Genomic DNA, 15,374 nt, shown 5'->3' with positions numbered 1-15,374 from the left:
AAATAATAATAATAAATAAATAAATAAGAAATCCTGGGGATGCAGCCCAGCAGTATGTTTTAACAGGCCCTCCAGATGACTCCAGTGGAGCTCAGGCTTGACCTAATGGCACTGGGCTAAGTGCTGGGATTACAGAAGTGAGTTTCACTCTGTTCTCGCCCTTAAGGAACTTGGAGTCCAGGGAGGAGACAGGCAGGAAAGAGAGAAATACTGTCAGTGGGAAAGGGCTGTTCTCAAGGTGTGTGAAGGCAGAGAGGCAGCTAGTAGGGTTTGATCCAGGAGCTGGGGATGCTGGTGAGGAAGGGTGGCCCGGGGATCTCAATGGCATGAGGGCCATCCCCGGCAGGGACCCCAATGTTGGCACTAGCAACCCCTAGAGGGCTCACTGCCCAGTCCCAGACCCCCCTGGTGCCCTGCCCCTGACCGCCAGCCTCTCCCTACGATACCCCTCCCTTCTCTACTGCCCCCCTCTTCTTTTTTTTTTTTTTTTTTTTTTGCGGTACGCGGGCCTCTCACTGTTGTGGCCTCTCCCGTTGCGGAGCACAGGCTCCAGACGCGCAGGCTCAGCAGCCACGGCTCACGGGCCCAGCCGCTCCGCGGCATGTGGGATCTTCCCGGACCAGGGCTCGAACCCATGTCCCCTGCATTGGCAGGCAGACTCTCAACCACTGCGCCACCAGGGAAGCCCTGCCCCACTCTTCTTACCTCTTCCCAAGTCCCAAAGAGCAGCAAGTCTTTTCCTCCAATTGTCTTGGTGAGAAATGTGTGCAGATCTCCAGACCATTATCTCAGAGCTTATTTTTAGAAAATTTTAGAGTAAATTTCTCCATTCAGCAAAGAACACCATGTATTGATTTAGATGCTTCTATGTATGCTTTACACAGACCAAAGGTTTTTAAAAATCCTAGGCAGAAAGGAACACCATGAAAATTGTGTGACTTTAACAAGCTCAGACCATGGCACTTGGCTTATCTCATATAAACCTTACTACATTTCATTCGAGTAAGTAACATCACTCCATTGTACAAATGAGGAAACTGAGGCTCAGAGAGGTAAAGTGACTTGCCAAAGCCACCCAGCTAGTAAGTGGCGCAGCTGAAATATGACCCCATAGCTGCATGGGTTCTTGCTGGCCTATCTCGCAGTTTACGAAGGCGTCTGAGTAAATCCAGAACATCCAGATGTTTTCCTGAGACCACATTCTGCTGGGCAAGCTTTCCGTGACCAGTGATGGCTCTCGGGGGCTGATCTTCTGCCTAATTAAGGAGGGAATGAGTTTGGTGGGGAAAGACGAATGGATTGGACCTCATGCAAGCAGATTTGCAGTTGTGTGCCAGTTTCTAGCCATATGTCGTTATATAAACCGTCAGCCACTTGGATGAGTAGCAGATGTTGCCTGCCAGTCCCCTCTCACTGGAACACATCTGTCCTATTCACTGACCCACCCTGGGAGCTGGTAGGGTGGGCCACAGGCCTCAGTACCCTTCCTTGCATGCCATCCAGTGTGGCTCTAGAACAGCTGTCTGCTGGCATGGGGTGGAGTGCAGAGAAGTAGCTGTGTGGGCAAAAGCTGCAGGGCCCACTCAGTAGCCAAGAGGGCTGTTTAGCCCATGGTACCATCTCCCCTACACCAACATAAGCCTCACTTTGCTAGAGGTCCTGGGGCTTAGAAACCTCAAATTTTGGAAAACAGCTAGGAAATAACTTTGGAAGGTTGCAGAATCACCAGCATCGATGTCACAGAATTCACGCATTAAGCTCATTGAAGAGTCCTTAAACTCACCAAAGCATGTTTATTCTTAGTTTACACACATTAATAACAGGCTGTGTGGTATCTCAGCTTTTTTTTTTTTTTTTTTGGCGGTATGAGGGCCTCTCACTGTTGTGGTCTCTCCCGTTGCGGAGCACAGGCTCTGGACGCGCAGGCTCAGCGGCCATGGCTCATGGGCCCAGCCGCTCCGCGGCATGTGGGATCCTCCTGGACCAGGGCACGAACCTGTGTCCCCTGCATCGACAGGCGGACTCTCAACCACTGCGCCACCAGGGAAGCCCTCAGCTTTTTTGTAACAACTTTAATGAGCTATAATTCACATGCTATATAATTCATCCATTTAAAGTAAACAACCAGTAGTTTTTAGTGTATGCACAGAGCTGTACAACCATCACTATAGTCAATTTTAGAACATTTTCATCACTCCAAAAAGAAACCCTGTACCATTTTCCCCACCCCTTCTTCCCTTACTCCCTGGCAGCCTCTCATCTACTTTCTGTCTCTATAGATTTGCCTATTTCTAGGCATTTCATATAAATGGAATCATACAATATGTGACCTTTTGTGACTGGCTCCTTTCATTTAACGTAATATTTTCAGGGTTCATCACGTTGTAGCATGTATCAGTACCTCATTCCTTTTCATTACTGAATATTATTCTATTGTGTGCATAAACCACATTTTGTTTATGCATCCATCAGTTGATGGTCATTGTGTTGTTTTCACTCTTTGGGTATTGTGAATGTGCTACTAGGAACATTGGTGCACATATTTTTGTGTGTACATATGCTTTCATTTCTCTAGGTTATATATGTTCCTAGGAGTGGGATTGCTGGGGCATATAGAAACTCTGTGTTTAACTTTTTGAGGAACTTCCAGACGCTTTTCCCTAGTGGCTACACCATTTTACTTTCCCACTAGCAGCGGATGAGGGTTCTGATTTCTGTACATCCTCACCGACACTTATTTTCTCTGTCTTGTTTTGATTAAGCCATCCTAGTGGGTGTAAAGAGGTATCCCATGGTTTTAATTTGCGTTTCCCTGGGGGCTGTTATGTTGAGCATCTTTTTATGTGCTTATTGACAGCTAGTATATCTTTGGAGAAATGTCTACTCAAATCCTTTGCCCATTTTTATATAGGTTTTTAATACTGAGTTGTAAGAGTTCTTTATATATTTAGAAACAAGTCCCTTACCAGATATATGATTTGCAAAATTGGTCTCTCATTCTGTGGGTTGTCTTTTCACTTTCTTGATAGTGTGTCATCTGTATTTCTTGTCCACAGCAAATGAGCAGGACCTGGGAGGGCTTTAATTAAGAGGCAAAGCAGGCTGACAGCTGTGATAAATATCCTGACAGTGAGGGAGGATATAAGGCTATAAAACTTTCCTGTAAAAACAAGACGAGACTCAAGAACATCCCTTCTTGCAGCTCAGGTTGATCTCTGGGTTCTGGGTGAGGACCAGACTGCCTTCTCTTGAAATAGGCACTGCATTTTGGAAGGATTTCTGCCCCCAAAGGACAAAATAGAGTAAGGTTTGAAGCTGTAAGCTCCCGTGATGTGTATCTCTGGTCACAAATATGTACGGAACTTCTGCAGTGTGCCAGGCACAGAGCTGGGTTTTGGAGTCGGGCCGTGGAACAAGCATGGTGATGTCTTTCTACCCTCCCAAAGCTGACTGGGAGTGGGGCGGCGCAGAGGTGCACAGAGAAGCCAACAGGCAGAGGGCCCGGCGAAGCCCCCAACCACAGGCAAAACCCCAGGCCTTTAACTACCCCATGCCCTTAACTACCCCATGCCCACTGAGCAAAGCCGGGCAACCCTCGGTCATTTTACAGATGATGAAGCTAGAGGGAAGATGTAACTTGTCCAGTGTCTCCTGGTGAGGAAATCGTCGGGATAGAACCCAGAGTTTCAGCCTCTCGGATCCATACTCTTTTCATCCCTATAATTTTTAGGTTTAAAAAAAGTTCTGGGCAAGAATTTGTGTTTTCATTTATGGCTTGCCAACTCCCGGGTGCTGGCTGTAGGCGCACACCAGTTTGCCCCCCGGGGCCTCAAGCTGTCCGTGGACACCTGCTGTGCGGCCCCTGGGCCTTTGCTCACACAGGCTCTTCTTTCTAGAAGGCTTTTCCAGGCTCCCTCTCACATCCTTCAAGGCTCAGCTCAGGCCCACCTCCTGCAGGAAGCCGCCCAGCTGCCCTGCCTGAAGGCAGCGTCTACTCTCAGGAGACCTTGTTCAATTGAGTCTTGCGCCTGTCACTCTGCGGGGATCCAGGTGTCTAGGAGGGTGTGGACCTCCCCAGGGATGGTAAGGGGTCATCCCTGGGAGCGGGAAGAAAACTCAGAGCTTCTGTCTGTGTTTAAATTTTAGCCTTATCTCTTTACATTTATATTTGTTTATATATGATTTATTCTGTATATAACATTATAGTACACCAGTCATATTTAAATATATTTATAAATAAATAGAGCAGTAATAGGAATGTGTCCCCCCCAAATTTAATGTTAAAATCTAAAACTAAAGTTTGAAGATAACTGTGGGCTGCTTGAGGACAAGAACTGTGCCATATTCCTCTCTCAGTCCCCGAGGCCAGAAGTGCTAGCTAACTCAGCCTCTGGCTGGGAGGGGGTGGGCGGCACCCCAGTTGGCTTGTAGACCATCCGGCCGCCGGGTGCCCAGCTGGTCACCCCACTGCCACCTACCCACACCCAACTCCACAGTGATCCCTTCCCGGCCGTGGCCTGCTCCCGCCACTGGGGTCTGAAAGGCTGCGGGCTTGTCCACGCCCTGCCTGCCCACGTGCCTGGGGGCCACGCCTGGCCCGCTGGCCTGCCCAAGAGCGGACGGGAGCTGGCAGGTAGGCCAGTGGGCCAGGCGTGGCTCCCAGCCACAAACAGCCCATTTCGGGGCCCTGCCGGGAAGGAGGCGAGACCGGGCAAGGCGGGCAGAGACCCAGAGGGGACTGGGAACCGTAGCTGGTGCCAGTGCCTGCACACCCGGGCCTCCGTGCTGCTTCGTCCACAACCTGGGAGGGGGAAACGGGCAGGTTTGTGTGTGCAGGCCGCAGGTACCCCCCAGCCCAGCGGCTATTGGATTCCTCCCCCCACCCCCAGGTCTGTAAATAGAACAGCCAGGGAGCCAGGGCCCAGCCAGGATTAGGCACTCTCACCTTTGGGCCACATGGACAGGCAACAGGGACTCTGCTGGACCTTTGGGGCCCCCAGGACTCTACCACCTGTCCTACCCTCGCCAGCATCACGCCAGCAGCAGGCCTTGTGCTGGGCACTGGGAGGGTGGAAGAATTTTGAAAGGCCCGTGAAGCACTTCAGAGAATACACACACACACACACACACACACACACACACACACACACACACACGTGTACACATAGCACCAGCCAGAAAAGGTGGCTCTGAGCTCTCGTTAACCAGTTTCATCCTCACAACAAGGCATGGAAGAGGTACAATTCGTGTCCCCATTTTAAACGTGAGGGGACTAAGGTGCAGAGGCACCTGGGTAGTGAGTGATGGGCGTGGCTCTGATTAGAACCCAGCACCTCTGCCCAGGTGGCTGTGTCCCTGCGTCAGAGCTGGAGGGGAAGGAGGCGTTACAACCTGGCATTTTCCTGTCCCAAGGATCGAATTTTGGTGGCAAGAGCATTTTAGAGGTGCTTTACGTTTGTTTGTTTGTTTTTTTGCAGTATGCGGGCCTCTCACTGTTGTGGCCTCTCCCATTGCGGAGCACAGGCTCCGGACGCGCAGGCTCAGCGGCCATGGCTCACGGGCCCAGCCGCTCCACGCCATGTGGGATCTTCCCGGGCCGGGGCACGAACCCGTGTCCCCTGCATCAGCAGGCGGACTCCCAACCACTGCGCCACCAGGGAAGCCCGAGGTGCTTTATGTTTAATTTCCATTTACCCTGCGGCTAAAAGCAGGGCCCCTTGGGACCATAAGTCTGGGATGTTTAATAGGGTCCCCAGGTGCTCCCATGTCCCAGGGCCAGTTGGGGCAAAGCTGGGACCAGCCCCAGGCCGCCAGGCCCATGCGCTTGGCTTCCCTCTGCTGCAGCTGCCTTGTCTGGGATCCCCGAAAGGGGACCGAGTGAGGTTCTCAGCAGTGAGCCTTGATTGCCAGCCCCAGACACTTCCTCCCCCCATCGGTCGTGATGCTAAGTCTCGAGATAAACAAGGACAGGATGCAAAGTCCAGGTCTCATCAACTTTCTCTTTGGGCTGGGTCAGGTTTGCCGTGAGGCTGTAAATCAGTCGGGGCTCCGCAAGGACCAGCAGATGCTGTGTGTGCCATGAAGCCCTCCCTGGCTGCCCCTTTGGCAGCCCCATCCCCTCCTTCCCTGCATGCACTCATGGGTGGACACGCCACCCAACACGCACGCGATTATAAACCATCCAGAAGTGGGGAGCACATCATGCTCATCCTTATGTTCCTGAGTGTTCAGCACGTGGTAGCTGCCCAGGAGATGGGAGGGAGGAGAGAGAGAGAGAACAAAGCCGGAGGAGAGGCTTTGGTCCAGGAGGGGATCTACTTGGGATCCTCCAAATTGCTAGCAAATGTGAAGACGACCTGAAGGCCTCAGCATGGTGACTCTCCCTCCCTGCAGGGACAAAACCTGCCCCAGGACTGGTGTCTCCAGGTGGCTGAGGCAGGGACTGGGGAAAGCCCTGGGGTATCTGTCCCAGTCATGACTGACCCATAGGGAAGGCTGGAGTCCCCAGGGAGGGATTTACAGTTACCTTGGCCCAAATCCCCGGCGCTGGCCTGGGAGTCTGAGGCCACCTGCAAGGCCCCTGTCACCACTCACCCCTCTTCCCCAGGCCTGCAGAGGTGCTGACAGGGTCTCTACATCCTTCCTTTGCCTCATCCCCGCTGCTGGGTCAGTGCTGGCAACCAGTGTCCGCTTCATTGCCGACAGCCAAACACCCAGTGCTTACTACATACCAAGAGAGCACTGTTCTGAGTGCTTTACCCACGTTGGCTTCATTCCTACAGCCTCCCCATAAGGAAGGTACTGTGATTTCTCCCTTTTATAGCTGGAGAACTGAAACACTGACAGGCCCAAGGTGGCACAGTGAGAATTAGAACCCAGGCAACGGTAAGTCGGGCGCTAAAGCAGCCCACGGACGCACGACTCTAAGCCTGGGCTCTGGGGATCCTCGGGAGGCCCATTGGCATCTACAAAGCATAGATCATCACCACTTGGAAAAATATCCTGTACCCAGACGTGGCAGAAAACGCTCTTTCCCATTTTTCAGGGAATGGCAATTCCCATCTGAGCCCACAGTCAGCCTGGCCTGAGCAGCGTGGAGGCCCCGGCTGGTGCTTGTATGTCTGTGTGATCATGGCCCCTCCATTTGTGTGTCCCCCCAAAAATGACCCAGAAGGGGCTTAGCTCAGCCGGTCCCTGGTGTCTGTGATAGAGACAGAGCGATGCTCTGAAACCACCTCAGAGGCATGAGACGCTAGGGGAGTTGCCTGTGTTTGGCGGACGCAGGACAGCAACACGTGTCCCTGACTCTCGGTGACTGCGTCCGCTTCCACGCTGACTCTCTCTTCTCAGCCAGCGTGGTCCCAGCTCTGCCGCTTGCTGGACAAGTCACTGTCCTCCATCTGGGCAGTAAGACTCTTGGGGAAGTTCCGACTACAGAGGCCAGCAGACCTGCATCCCATTCTTCCTTCCCTCGCTTCCCCTCTGTGCCACCTGAGCAGGTTTCTCAACCTCTCTGAGCCTCCATTTCCTCTTCTTTAAGTTGGGGATAATAATGGCCCTACTTCATGGGGTTCTGTGAGGACTGGATGACCGCCACTCGTCACACATCACACAGCACCTTAGAGCCGTGTCTGGCACGTGGTGGCCGTCCCATAGCTAGGAGCTGCCGCTGCCCCCTTGTAAAACGTCCAGGTCAGTTTTCAGAGCCTTTTAAGATTACATTGTCTGCCATCTCGGAGCAGAGATTGTGACCTCCATTTACAAAGGTGGAAGCTGGGGCCCAGAGAGGCACAGGGGCTTGTCCAAGGACACACAGCTGGTTCGTGGGAGAGCGGGGACACAGCCTCCTGGTTCCCCTGCGCCCCCTTGTGCCTCCCACCTCACCCGGTGTGTAGCACGTGCCAGGAGGCTTCTGTGGAAAGTGGGAAGAGGGTATGAAAAAGCCATCCCTGCAGCTCCACTGGTTCCAGGCAGGGGTTCTTAACCCTCCTCTATGCCGAGGACCCCCTTGAACGCATAGGCTGGTGAAGCCCCTAAACTTCTGCTCAGAATAATGCTCTTCTTACATACATAAAATTACATAGGGTTACAAAGAATACCTACTATATTGAAACACAGTCCCTAAAATATATTTTTAAAAGACGTGTAATAGTAACATGCATGATTCTTTATGTTAAGTAATAAGATCTAGTGACAGAATCTAATATTTACTATAATTTTAGTTTTTAATTTCCCCCCCACCCTTATTGAGTTATGAAAGACAAATAAAATTGTGTATATTTAAGGTATACAATGTGATATTTTGATATACATATACATTGTGAAATAACTACCACAATAAAGCGAATTAGCATATCCATCACCTCACATAGTTTCCATTTTTGTGTGTGTTGGGAACACTTGAGAACTACTCTCTTAGAAAATTTCAAGTATGTAATACAGTATTATCAACTGTAGTCACCATGATATTCATTACATCTCTCATCTTATAACTGAAACTTTGTACCCTTTGACCAACATCTCCCCTTTTCTCCTGGTCACCATTCTTTCTACTCTCTGCTTCTAAGTTTGACTTTTTCAGAACCACATGTAAGTGGGATCATGCAGTATTTGTCTCTCTGTGTTTGGCCTATTCCACTTAGTGTATTGTCCTCCAGGTTCATTCTGTTGATGCAAATGTCAGGATTTCCTTCTTTTTTGAGGTTGAATAATATTTCATTGTACGGATGCACCACATTTTCATTACCCATTCATCCATCAACAGACACTGAGGGTGTTTCCATATCTTGTCTACTATGAATTATGCTGCAATAAACATGGGGTGCAGATCTCTTCAAGATAGTGATTTTATCTCCTTTGGGTAAATACCCAGTAGTGGATTGCTGGATCATATGGTAGTTCTATTTTTAATATTTTGAGGAGCCACCATGCTGTTTTCCATAATGGCTGTACAAATTTACATTCCCACCAGCAATGCACAAGGGTTCCCTTTTCTCTACATGTGTGCCAACACTTATTATCTTTTGACTTTTTGACACTAGTCATCCTAAAAGGTGTGAGGTTTTGATTTACATTTTCCTAATGATGACTGATGTTAAGCATCTTTTTATAATACTTGTTGACCATTTGTATGTCTTCCTTAGAAAAATGTCTGTTCAGTTCCTTTGCATTTTTAATTGGATTATTTGGGTTTTTAACTATTGAGTTATATGATTTCCTTATATATTTTGGAAATTAACCCTTTATTGGATATATGGTTTACAAATATTTGCTCCCATTCTATAGGTTACCTTTTCATGTTGTTGATTATTTCCTTTGCTGTGCAAAAACATTTTAGTTTGGGGCTTCCCTGGTGGCGCAGTGGTTGAGAGTCCGCCTGCCGATGCATGCAACACGGGTTCGTGCCCCAGTCCGGGAAGATCCCACATGCCGCAGAGCGGCTGGGCCCGTGAGCCATGACCGCTGAGCCTGCGCGTCCAGAGCCTGTGTTCCGCAACGGGAGAGGCCACAACAGTGAGAGGCCCGCGTACCACAAAAAAACAAAACAAAACAAAACATTTTAGTTTGACTTAGTCAGACTAGACTTGTTTGCTTTTGCTTTTGTTGCCTGTACTTTTGTTGTCAAATCCAAAAAAAGTCATTGACAAGACCAGTGTTTTCTTCTAAGACAGTAATACAGTTTCAGGTCTTACCTTTTTTTTTTGCGGGGGGGGAGGTTTTAAGTCTTGATTCCATTTTGAGTTGATTTTTGTGTATGATATGAGATGTGGGTCCAGTTTCATTCTTTTCCATGAGGATGTCCAGTTTTCCCAATGCCATTTATTGAAGAGATTGTCTTTTCCCCATTGGGTATTCTTGGCACCTGTGCTGAAGATTAGTTGACCATATATGCATGGGTTTATTTCTGGGGCTCTCTATTCTGTTCCATTGGTTTATGTCTGTTTTTATGTCAGTACCATATTGCTTTCATTACTAAAGCTTTGTAATACAATTTGAAATTAGGAAGTGTGATGCTTCCAGCTTTGTTCTTCTTGCTCAAGATTGCTTCAGCTCTTTGGGGTCTTTTGTGGTTCTATACAAATCTTAGGATTTTTTTTCTATATCTGTGAAAAATGCTATTGGGATTTTTATATAGATTGGTTTGAATCTGAATGTCTTTCCATTTATTTGTGTCTTCTTCAATTTCTTTCATCAGTGTTCCATAGTTTTAAGTGTACAGCTCTTCCACCTCCTTGGTTAAATTTATTCCTGAGTATTTTATTCTTTTTGATGGTATTGTAAATGGGATTGTTTTATTAATTTCTTTTTCAGATAGTTAATTGTTGGTATATAGAAACAGCCGATTTTTGTATGTTGATTCTTTTTTTTTTTTTTTTTTTTTTTTGGCTGAGTTGGGTCTTTGTTCCTGGGCACAGGTTTTCTCTAGTTGCGGTGAGTGGGAGCTACTCTTCCTTGCTGTATGCTGGCTTCTCATTGCAGTGGCTTCTCTTGTTGCAGAGCACGGGCTCTAGGCCTGAGGGCTTCAGTAGTTGTGGCTCGCAGCCTCTAGATTGCAGGCTCAGTAGTTGTGGCGCACGGGCTTCGGTGCTCCGCGGCATGTGGGATCTTCCCGGACCAGGGCTCGAACCTGTGTCCCCTGCATTGGCAGGCAGATTCTTTAACCAGAGTGCCACCAGGGAAGCCCTGTATGTTGATTTTGTATCCTGCAACTTTACTGGATTAATTTCTTAGTTGGAACAGTTTTTTGGTGGAGTCTTTAGAGTTTTCTATATATAAGATCACGTCAACTGCAAACAAAGATACTTTTATTTCTTCCTTACCACTTTGGATGCCTTTGTTCTTTTTCTTGTCTGATTGCTCAAGCTAGGACTTCCAGTACTATGTTGAATAGAAGCAGCAAGATCTTAGAGGAAAAAGCTTTCAGCTTCTCATCATTGGGTATGATGTTAGGTGTGAGCTTGTCATGTATGGCCTTTATTATACTGAAGTACATTCCTAGTTCTGTATCTAATTTGTTGAGAGTTTTTATCATGAAAGAATGTTCAGTTCTGGTAAATGGTTTTTTCTGCATCTATTGAGATGATCATATTATTTTCATCCCTCTTCTGTTAATATGGTGTTTCACATTTAATGGTTTGCTTATGTTGAACCATCCTTGCATCTCAGAGATAAATCCCACTTTGATCGTGGTGTAGGATCCTTTTAATGTGCTGTTGAATGCAGTTTGCTAGTGTTTCATTGAGGATTTTTGCGTCTATGTTCATCAGGGATATTGGCCTGTAATTTGCTTTTCATGTAGTGTCCTTATCTGTCTTTGATATCAGAGTAATGATGGCCTCATAAAACGAGCTTGGAAGTGTTCCCTCCTCTTCAGTTTTTTGGAAGAGTGGGAGAAGGATTAGCATTAACTTTTCATGAAATGTTTGGAAGAGTTCACCAGTGAAGCCCCCCAGTCCTAGGCCTTTCTTTGTTGGGGGAGTTTTTTACATCACTGATTCAATCTCCTTACTCATTACTGGCCTGTTCAGATTTTTTATTTCTTCATGAGTCAGTCTTGGTAGATTGTATGTTTTTAGGAATTTATCCATTTCTTCTGGGTTGTCCAGTTTGTTGTCATATAATTGCTCATAATAGTCTCATGATCTTTTGTATTTCTGTGTTATCAGTTGTAATGTCTCTCTTTTTTTATCTTATTTGAGTCTTTTTTTTTCTTTGTGAATCTAGCTAAAGGTTTGTCAGTTTTATCTTTTCAAAAAACCAGGTCTTAGTTTTATTGATTTTTTTTCTGTTGTGTTTCTAGCCTTTATTGCAATTGTTTCCACTCTGATCTTTGTTATATCCTTCCTTCTGTTAACTTTGGACTTAGTTTGTTGTTCTTTTCCTAGTTCCTTGAGGTGTAAAGTTAAGTTGTTTGAGATCTTTCTTTTTTCTTCATTTTGGCATTAAGCTATAAACTTTCCTTTTAGAGCTGCTTTTGCTTCATCCAATACTTTTTGGTATGTTGTACTTCAATTTTTTCTTGTTTCAGATGTTTTTTTTTTAATTTCCCTTTTGATTTCTTCTTTGGCTCATTGGTTGTTCAGTAGTGTGCTAATTTCCACATATTTGTGAATTATCTAATTTTCCTCCTGTTATTGATTTCTAGTTTCATACTGCTGTGGTCAGAAAAAATACCTGATATGATTTCAGTCTTTTCAAAACTGTTAAGATGTGTTTTATGATCTAACATATGCTGTGTCCTGGAGAATATTCTGTGACACATGAGGAGAATGTGTATTCTGCTGCTGTTGGATAGAACGTTCTCTGTATGTCTGTTAGGTTCATTTGGTCTAAAGTATAGTTCAAGTTCAATGTTTCCATACTGATTTTTTTTGTCTGATCCATCCCTGGTTGAAAGTGGGGTAGTGAAGTCCCCTACTGTTATTTAGAAAGTTGTCTATTTTCCCTTCAGATATGTTAATATTTGCTTTCTGTATTTAAGTGTTCCACCTACCATAATTTTAAGTTAACGATGAGTTTAAATTGTATTTGGAGAGTTCTTTCACAATTAAATTTGTGATGTGACATTGGTCATTATTGGTGACAAACTCACAGGTAGGCTAATACTACTGTGTTGCTGCTGACATTCATACTTGAAGAAAATAGCAACTTTCAGTTAGAAGTTGGTGACCATTAAAACAAATAATTTTCCCACCCAAGTTTACTATAAATTCGTGGCCCAAGTCCAGGCTTTCCTCCATGTCCCCTCATATCTCAGACTTAGTAAAGGAGCTCCCAGGGCACCCACCCAATCTTAGGGTCCCATTCACTGTCATGTCCCACTCCAATCCCACCCTCAGAGAGTAGGATTTCAGTGTTCATTCATTCAGCACACATTGAACACCAGCTCTGTGCCAGGCCTTGGGACAAATGGTGAGATCCAAAGTCAAATAAGATGAGGTCCCTGCCTTTAAGCTGCTCATCCTCTACTTAAAGAAGAGCATCAGAGATACCATCCCAAAATGCAAAATGTAAACAAGCACAGGAACATGTCTACCCTTCCTGGTAATCAGATAAACCCGGTGATGCTGAGGTCGGGTCACTCCTGGGTAGGAACACCGGCCATTACATAATCCTTTTGAAAAGACGTATGGCACTGCATAGCATTGATCATAGAAATTCCATACCCTTCTTTCTCAGCACTCTCACTCTTGCAAATTTGTACCAAGGAAATAACTCAGGACAACGGACAGAGTGTGGAGGACAGAGGTCCTTTCCTCTCCTTTTCTGGAGGCTGTGTCCTCCTCAGGAAGGGGCTGGGTCTTGTTCAGCTTGTGCCCCCGTGCTGGCACATGTTAATACTCATAAAGCTCTGTTGGGTGAATATTGGACCACCGTGCAGCTCCAGTGGACAAGAGAGGGGCAGTCCAAAAGCCCTCCCCTGATCAAGTTCCTCTTTTCTCTTCTAGCCACGAGAACATCAGGAGAGATGGACAAGCCACTCATCAGCAGCCACCTGGTGGACAGTGATGGCAGCCTTGCTGAGGCCCCCAGTGAGGTTCCCAAAGTGGGCATCCTGGGCAGCGGGGACTTTGCCCGCTCCCTGGCCACACGCCTGGTGGGCTCCGGCTTCAGCGTGGTGGTGGGGAGCCGCAATCCCAAACGCACGGCTGGGCTGTTCCCCTCAGCAGCACAAGTGACTTTCCAGGAGGAGGCAGTGGGGTCCCCAGAGGTCATCTTCGTGGCTATGTTCCGGGAACACTACTCCACACTATGTGGTCTCAGTGACCAGCTGGCCGGCAAGATCCTGGTGGACGTGAGCAACCCCACAGAGCAGGAGCACCTGCGGTACCATGAGTCCAATGCTGAGTACCTGGCTTCCCTCTTCCCCACCTGCACAGTGGTCAAGGCCTTCAATGTCATCTCTGCCTGGACCCTGCAGGCCGGCCCAAGGGATGGAAACAGGCAGGTAGGTGCTGGAGGAATGCCAGTCACTATAACAATAAATGTAAATGGCTAACTTCCATGGAGGGCCCTTGGTGTACCAGGGTCTTTATGTACATTATCTCAGCTCCTCTCACAGCACTGCAAAGCTCCATTTTACAGAGCAGGAAACTGAGGCTCAGAGATGTTAATGAACTTACTTACACTAGGTTCCACAGCTTGGTGAGCTGGGATTTGAACCCAGTTCATAGGAACCTGAAATCACGTTCTTTCTTCTATGGTAATTTGATTTCCAAGAAGACAAGGAGGAAAAGGTTGATGGATTTCTTTTTACTATTTGGAGTCAAGAAGAGGAGAGATTTTGCTTTTAGGATTGGACTTAGAAAGAAGAAGGTGACACACTCATGTGCCAGGTCCTAAGGAAGCAGGCATGTCCCAAACTTTATCTCATTTATTCCAGGGGCTTCCAAAAACTGCGTGGATTTCTCAGAATAGTCAACAGCAGGTTTTTCTGAGGGTGGAAAATGGCTCCAGAAAACAGCCATTGCCGCATACTGTTGTTGGCAAGAGGAGCTCTAACCAAGACAAGGTGTTTTTTTGTTGTTGTTGTTTTGTGGTTTTTTTGCAGTACACGGGCCTCTCACTGTTGTGCCCTCCCCCATTGTGGAGCACAGGCTCCGGCCGCGCAGGCCCAGTGGCCATGGCTCACGGGCCCAGCCGCTCTGTGGCTTGTGGAATCCTCCTGGACCGGGGCACGAACCCGTGTCCCCTGCATCGGCAGGTGGACTCTCAACCACTGCACCACCAGGGAAGCCCGACAAGGTGGTTTTTAATGCCAAGAGGCAACCTGTACTTGCCTCAGGGAAGCATGCCAGGCTCCACATGTGTTTGAGAGCTTCCACCAATGAGTCCAGCTCAGATGCCTTCTCTGCCCAGCTCCATGCCAGGCTGTGGGGAGACCCAGCCACCCCTGACTGGAGGGCCCTCCATGCAGCCCGCATCTTGGGGCTCCTACACTTGGACAGGCCAGGAACAGCGGGGGAGTGTAGGGTAGCAGGGCCTGGGAGGGAGCAGAACTAGAGGCTGGCTGGGGAAGACGTCGAGATCAGCCTTGGCCCTTGCCCTACCTTACGTTGTCAGGCACAGGGAGCAGGAAGGGCGCTCCAAGCCGAGGGGACAACCCGCAGAGGCACAGAGGTGAGGAACAGTGTTCCCAAACGATGTTCCCAGATGGGGACAATAGTACCTACTTGCAGGCTTGTGACGAGGCTGAGGGTTCCCATGTGTAACGCCTGGCACGTGGCGGGTGCTGAGTCAGTGTTGGTAGACCACCTGACCACAGCGGTGTCAGGAAGGCCCACAGAGTGTTCAGGGATCAGAGGACACCAGCAGGCCTGCACTGGGGCTCATGGAGGGGAGCAGTGGGCTACGAGGCTGGGGCTGGCTTGTGG

General features: G+C 47.9%; 1 protein-coding gene across 2 annotated transcripts in view; it reads left to right on the top strand.

Moving 5' to 3' along the window:
* STEAP3 (STEAP3 metalloreductase) overlaps positions 1-15,374 on the top strand; it is a 44,857-nt gene that overhangs the window by 11,510 nt on the left and 17,973 nt on the right. For both annotated transcript variants that reach the window (XM_060107089.1, XM_060107091.1), the window contains one exon: positions 13,449-13,948. In XM_060107089.1, the coding sequence (XP_059963072.1) occupies positions 13,449-13,948 (500 nt within the window). The remainder of the gene's footprint in view (positions 1-13,448; positions 13,949-15,374) is intronic.

Source organism: Mesoplodon densirostris, chromosome 8, assembly GCF_025265405.1.
Source record: "Mesoplodon densirostris isolate mMesDen1 chromosome 8, mMesDen1 primary haplotype, whole genome shotgun sequence".
Classification (NCBI taxonomy): domain Eukaryota; kingdom Metazoa; phylum Chordata; class Mammalia; order Artiodactyla; family Ziphiidae; genus Mesoplodon; species Mesoplodon densirostris.
The sequence above is the reverse complement of the archived record's forward strand: the minus strand, read 5'-3'. Positions and strand labels throughout refer to the sequence as shown.